Source organism: Alexandromys fortis, unplaced genomic scaffold (assembly GCF_014885135.2).
Source record: "Alexandromys fortis isolate MF-2015 unplaced genomic scaffold, M_Fortis_MF-2015_v1.1 scaffold_10, whole genome shotgun sequence".
Lineage (NCBI taxonomy): Eukaryota > Metazoa > Chordata > Mammalia > Rodentia > Cricetidae > Alexandromys > Alexandromys fortis.
In genome coordinates this window covers 21,874,758-21,881,855 of record NW_026067895.1, presented here as the reverse complement: position 1 = coordinate 21,881,855, position 7,098 = coordinate 21,874,758, and the positions used below count along the sequence as shown (strand labels likewise).

Here is a 7,098-nt window from a genome sequence, read left to right as displayed (position 1 = left end):
TTAAGAGCATTGCCTGCTCTTCCAAAGGTCCTGAGTTCAATTCCCGGCAACCACATGGTGGCTCACAACCATCTGGAATGAGGTCTGGTGCCCTCTTCTGATCTGCAGACATACACACAGACAGAATATTGTATACATAATAAATAAATAAATATTTAAAAAAAAAAAGAACTTTGATAAACTTAGGGTGGGTGGATCACAGCATTCACTGATGCCCTCCTGATTCTGTTATCTCTTGTCTATTTCTTTCTTACCTTACTCCTCCCTTATGTACAGACAATTAACTTTGGCAGGACCCTGGGACGGTGCCCAAGCACAAGAGATCAACAAATCCCCTGGAATTTGAGACAGTTAAGAACCACCATATGGGTGCTATGAATGAAACTCAGGTCCTCTGGAAGAACAACCAGTGCCCTAATAACTGCTGAGTCATCTCTTAAAGCCTTAGAATATTATTTATATTAAGGACATTTAGTTATTACTTTCTTTTATTTTTCTTTGAGAAATTCTTACTATGTAGCTTTAACTGGCCTCAAATTTGCTATGAAGACCAGATGACTAGCCCTATAATTTCATCTTTTTTGCCTGTGTGTACCAGGCATGGCATCACACATTAAAAACGTACTAAGGGCTACAAAGATTACTCAGTGGTTAATAGAATCTCCTGTTCTTACAGAGGATCACTTTGGTTCCCAGCACCCACATTAATCATGTCATAGCTGCCTTAGGGGAGCTAATGCCTCTTCTAAGACTCCATCATCACAGAAGCATGGCGGGTGATCACACAGAAAACACAGACATTGATACACATAATAAGACATAATCATAGAACAAGGACATATTAGGAAGAGGGGAATCAATGGAAGTGAGTGGAGAGAATAATGGGATGAATACAACCAAAATACAATCAATAATTAAGTAAAAAAGAGTTAGGGAGATAGCTCAAAAGAAACTGGAGTTTGGATTTGAAAATGCATATAAATTCTGGGTGGGCATGTGCCCCCATTTAATTCCAGTGCTCATAAGGAAGAGAAAGACAGGGGATCCCTGGAAAAAGCAGGCTAGCTAGACTAGCCATACTGGTGAATTATAGGCTCAACTGAGACCCTGCTTCAGTGAACATGAAATGACCGAGGAAACCTCCAAACAGACAACCTTGGGACTTCACACATGTGAACATCCATAAACATTCAGACACATCAAATACACATAATAATAAAAAGATACTTAAAAAGAAATAAAATAAAATTTTTTAAAAGATTTGAAGAGCCAGGAAGTGGTGGTGTGCACCTTTAATCCCAGCATCCAAGAGACAGAGGCAGGCAGATCTGTGAGTTTGAGATCAAAGTGAGTTCCAGGACAGGCTCCAAAGCAACACACAGAAACCCTGTCTCAAAAAAACAAAAAAACAAGAGAAAAAAAAAAAAGATTTGAAGAGAGGGCCAGAACGACTGCTAAGTACTGGTTCCTACCCAGAGGATTTAGGTTCACTTCCCAAAAGTCGCACAGACACTCACAAATATCTATAACTATAGTTCCTGGGAATCCAATGACCTCTTCTGGCCTCTCCAAGCACCAGGCACACATGTGGTACACAGACATATATACACACATGCAAGAATTCACTCAGATTCATAAAATAGAATAAACCTCTAAAAAATATTTTTACTACCCATTAAGAAATTTAATTTATTTTTATTCTATGTGCATTGGTGTTTTGCCTACATGTATGCCTGTGTGAGGCTGTCAGATCTTGGAGTTACAGGTGTTCTAAGTTGCCACGTGGGTGCTGGGACTTAAACCCAGGTCCTCTGGAAGAGCAGTCAGTGCTCTTAACCACTGAACCATCTCTCCAGCCCAAGAAAAACGTTTTAAAGAGCTGAAAGTTAAAGCAAACAAATGAACAAGCTGAACAATTCCAGTTCCAAGAGATCTGACATCCACATCGGGCTCCCAAGGGCACTCCAGACACACGATGTACTTACACACATATAGGCAAAACACACACACACATATAAAGTAAAAATAAAATCTTTTAAAAAAAATAAGAATAAAAAATAGAATTTGAAATTAAGTAGATATGAATAAGCACAAGTAATTTTCTCAAAACTTAAGATAGCATAAATATTCAAAAGGACTGTATCCTTCAGTGGTAGATCATTCTCTTCACATATTCAACACCCTGGGTTCAACCCTCAGCACCAGAGGAGAAAATTCTGGCTTGTTACTATTACCTCTACAACTTTTAATGATCGCTTTTTTTTCTCCAACTTCTCTTTCTTCTTCTGTTCCTGTAAGGTATTTTTTAAGAAATGTGACATAAAATATAACACAATTACATCATCATGTATTCATAATAAAAAAGACTTAATAATAATTTTAAAAAGAACTTGTACTTCTAGGCTTTCTAAGATTTCAGGAAACAGATTTACCCTCCTCTGCCACACTAAACTAAAAGCAGACACAATATATTTGACAACAGTTTCCAAAAGGACAGTGAACTGAGGAGAAAACAAAGGCGATGAACCTTCTGACTTGCCAGTCTGCAAAACAGTGAGACACGTCTCCAAAGAATAAACAAACCAACAATAGGTAATTCAGTGTTCAGTTATACTTCTATGTAACCTGAGGATAAATAATGTCATTTTTAAAATGTGATACTTCTCAGGAATAAAATATTTAAATGATCAATACATTATATAAGAAATCTGAAAAATGGAAGACAAGACTGCGTTTCCTCTATTCTTTTATTCAACAACTGCCTGTTGAATGTCTACCTTAATCAGTAAAACTTACACTCTTTTTGTTTGTATAAAGCAATTAATTAATATGCCGCTGCTGAATGTCATCACAATTCGATTCAGTTTAGTTCTGATGCAACATAGCTTTGTCCCAGAGAACCAGATCTTAGAGACTGAGTGCTTAGGTCCCCATACTGTCCGCCTCAACCCTGCTGCCAAATGGAATGTTTAAGTTGTTCAACCTTTGTTTCTGACCATAAAATGAGGTTCCCACAAGTTCCTCTTGCTAGAGCAGCTCACAGAACTCAGGGAAACATTTACTTAAATGTGTAGTCTATTACAAAAAACACTGATGAACAACCAGAGCAGCACAGCAAAAACAAAGAGAGCTTCAGTGCTCTTTCCAAAACCCCATTCTCTAGGGTCCTCCAACTGCTCCATAAAGGAAGCTCTCATGTCACTTTGGAGTTTCATTATGTAGACATGAAGGATTAAAGCATTGACCACAGTCATCAACTAACTTAACCTTGCTTGAAGCTGAGTTAAATCTACACTTCTAGTCCTGCTTCCAGCTTGTTGAGTGACCAAGCCCTAATTCTAGTTAACACACCAGCATACAAAAAGATACCACTCAAAAGGATAATTCAGAGCACTGGCTGCTCTTTCAGAGGTTCTGAGTTCAATTCCCAGCAACTACACGGTGGCTCACAACCTCTGAAATCTGGTGCCCTCTTCTGGCATGCAGGCAGAACGCTGGATACATAATAAATCTTTTAAAAAAAAAAATACCACTCTGAAGATCCCAGAGACTCTAAAAATTATGATAGGAAACAATGATCAAACCAAATATTTATAATACTATAATATAGTGGTTCCATTTATATAACATTCTGGGAAAGCACTACTGATCACAGTGACAGATTCATCATAAGGTTTGATGATGGCCTAAAAAAAATTTTGGAATGGAAATAAATATACATTATTTCATTTGTGCTGGTGATAACACAGGTCTACACATTCATTGATCAAAACTCATCAAATAAGATCTAGAGAGATGGCTCAACCATGAAGACCACTGGCTGCTCTTCAAGGACCCAGGTTCAATTCCCAGCATCCAAATGGTAGCAGCCCACAAGCATCTGGAACTCCACCCAGGAAAGCCAATGTCTTCTTTCTTCTGCTCTTCATGGGCACCAGGGATGCACATGGTGCAGACATCCAAGATACATAAGCCACCATTCACATAAAATAAAATTAATTTTAAAAGCTAAACCATAAACTTGAAATCTCTACATTTTACTATACCTAATTTATATCTCAAAAAGCTATTTTCAAAATGTTTCTAACCTATCATTTATAATTAATCATATATACATACCTCCAACTGCTGTTGTTCCATTTTAGTCAACAAAAATTTTGAGTAGATATTGCTTTTTTCAAGCAAATGCTGAAGTCTGCGGTACCGAATTTCAGTGGACTCTCTATCCCAAGACATTCGAGCCTATCCAAAGAAAAATAATCTATGATACTAAATTTTCTAAAGAGACACATGGATCACTCAAGGCCATTCTTCTACAAAGTAAGTTAGGCACTGGCCTGACTATACAAGACTCTGTCTCAAAACAAAATGAAACAAAGCAATGAAAATAAAAATAGAACAGAATTAGAATAAAAACAATAAACAAAAACCAGAAGAACTCAAGTCACTAATAGGAGGGTGAGGGAGAATAGAGGAAGACAGAAGGGGAGGAATTAACAAATACAATGACACATATAAAAATACCTTATGAAACCTGCATCTCTTTATGCTAATTAAAACAAAACAAACAAAACTTCACTGGCCAGGGTCTACCGCATCTTTTTATAACTAAACTGCCGGTACCCATACCCAGGCATAGTGGCAAATGCCCATAACCCCAGTACTCAGGAGGTAAATAAAGGAAAACAAGAGTTCAAGGATAGCGACTTTTACACAGGGAGGTCCAAGCCAGTCTAAGTTACATGAGATCCTGTCTTAAAAAAAAAAAAAAAATTCAGAAAATTAAAAAAAAAAAAATAACAAGAAAAAAACCCCTGTGCTACATATGATACCCTCTACCACTTGATTCAGTCTACAAGGTCATCACCAAACTCAGTCCCTCAAACTTGGATCAGAATAGTAACAACAAAATAAACTTCTTTCTTATCTGTCTGTGTGCATGCAAGATGTGGGGGCATTGCAGGCCTGGACACCCATTTTTGAAGATCAGAAGACAACTTTGTAAAGTCAGTTCTTTCTTTCTACCTTTGGGCTCTGGGTTAGAGCTCAGGCTGTTGGACTTGTTCACCAAACACTTTACCAGCTGAGCCATCTCACCAGTCCAAACCTCTCTTCAAAATTCAACATGCTCACCAAAGCTACAGAGAAACCCTGTCTTGAAAAACCAAAAAAAAAAAAAATTTAACATGCTTAGCCAGGCGGTGGTGGGGCAAACAAAACAGGGAAAAAGAAAAAAAAAAAAAAGTGGAGGAAATCAGTAGACCTGGATTTCAGCCCAGCCTTTGATTGATGCCAACACATACTCCATCTCTGTCTCTGTCTACTACATTATGACTCTGGGTGTTAAAGATTAATTTTGGCCATCAAGCATAGAGTGAAGGGACATATTTAAAAGGCAAATAAAGATGGCAAAGGAAAGCATTCACCGGTGACACCGAATGAATCTTAATGGTCAAGGCAATCTGAAACGTTACTCAAGATACCTTCCGACCACTCCCCCCACGCCTGCGCCCGCACCAAAACCACAGCTCAGAAACCGATCACTCAAAGCGCAAGCCAAGATTTCCATCTACACACGTACGAAAAAGATAAGGGACCAGGCTGCCCCGAAGTTCACGGAAAGACCAAGCCAGCGGTGAAGGAACGCCCGGGGGGGAGAATCCCGGGTCACGGGGCTTTACCTCTTCTAACATCTTCCGCTCCCTTTCAAGTCCCGCAGCCTCGAGCTGCTCCTCCTCCTCCAGCATGGCTGGGGTAATCAGTGCAGGTTCCGTCGGCTCAGCCATTTCTGGGGCTACGGACCCTAAGGGGACGAGGGATGGGGGGCTTTGAGAACGTGGTCGAAGTTACGACTTCTCAACACCGAAGGTCACGACCCTACTCCCTTCCCCGGTGCACCGCAAGCAACACCGAAGCGTCTGGGTGACGGTGCCCATCTGCCCGGCCCCAGGTCCCGCAGGAGGGTGCACGGGAGACTGGCAACCCTTCCGCGTCGCCCCGCAGGCGCTCGCCTCCTTCCCCCTCAGCCCCGGCCCCCGCTGGCTCCCTCTCCCGCCGTGCGCCGCCGACTCACCGCTGCTGCTTGCGGGCTGCTCCGCAGGCATGGCTGGATAGCCGCCGGGCACCCGGTCGCCTCCTCCGAGCGCCTCCACAGCCGCGCGCTAACTCCCCACAGCCCAACACGCCCAGCGCGCTTCCTCAAGCCCCGGCGCGAGAAAAAACCGCGCGCTTCTCCTTCGCGGGAAAACTCCGGCGTCTCGCGAGACTTCCGGCTCCCCGCCCACTTCGGACCTCGACTCACGAGATTTAGAACAGTTGGTCTTTGCGGGCTCTGTCTCCGCTCTAGGGACGCGTTTACCTTTTACCTGGACCAGAATCTCAGGGAGAGTGGATGTTGCAGGTGCCTGCCTCGAGCTTCTCCCGTGATGGTGGAGAGTCCGCAGAGCGCAGGAGGCCAGAGAGACACTTTTATTTAGTCATGGTTCCGAATTGTTCCGCGGTGTGCGAGACCTTTCCACACACCCTGACGTGATTGAATACCCTTAATCTCTGGTCCTTTCGGTACGAAAACTGAGCTGCAGGTCGAGGTTAGGATGTCAAAAACTGCCAAACTCGCAGGCTCCCCTGCACAGTTGAAATTCACACTTTTTTTTTTTTTTGTAAAATTTATTCCCAAATAACTCTGAGGGTAGTTGGTTTGTAAAAAGAGATAAGAAATCGAGATTATGGCTAATTTAGGATAAGATAAAGGTAACGAGTGATGAACTGACAGAAAGGCAAGACTCTGAAATGGGCTGGAGGTGTAGCTCAGTTGGTATAAGGCTTGCCTAGTTCACGCAGAGTCTTGGGTTAGCCTCAGCACCTCATAAACTGGCTTGGTGTTGCATTCCTGCCATCTCGCGCAGGGCAGGTCCAGGCAGTTTGGTCACTAGCTAGTTCAAAGGCACCCTGAGGGATATGAAACTTTTTAAAAAATATATCCAGAAACTAAATGGAGCACTAATAAAAATGGGCCCTGAAGTGTTTTTCTCGTGGCTGCTTTTTGCTTAGGTTCCAACTCCTTTTCTGCAATCCCTTTCTTTGTTTGTTTGTTTGTTG

The 7,098-nt window shown here is 41.8% G+C and overlaps 1 protein-coding gene across 1 annotated transcript in view; it reads right to left on the bottom strand.

The window, feature by feature from the left end:
* Hells (helicase, lymphoid specific) overlaps positions 1 to 6,235 on the bottom strand; it is a 30,124-nt gene extending 23,889 nt beyond the window's left edge. The window contains exons 1-4 of the mRNA XM_050160396.1: positions 6,074 to 6,235; positions 5,682 to 5,803; positions 4,120 to 4,242; positions 2,229 to 2,291 (exon numbers count right to left, since the gene is read on the bottom strand). Of these exons, the coding sequence (XP_050016353.1) occupies positions 2,229 to 2,291; positions 4,120 to 4,242; positions 5,682 to 5,803; positions 6,074 to 6,104 (339 nt within the window). The 5' untranslated portion in view covers positions 6,105 to 6,235. The remainder of the gene's footprint in view (positions 1 to 2,228; positions 2,292 to 4,119; positions 4,243 to 5,681; positions 5,804 to 6,073) is intronic.
* Positions 6,236 to 7,098: the final 863 nt, after the last annotated feature.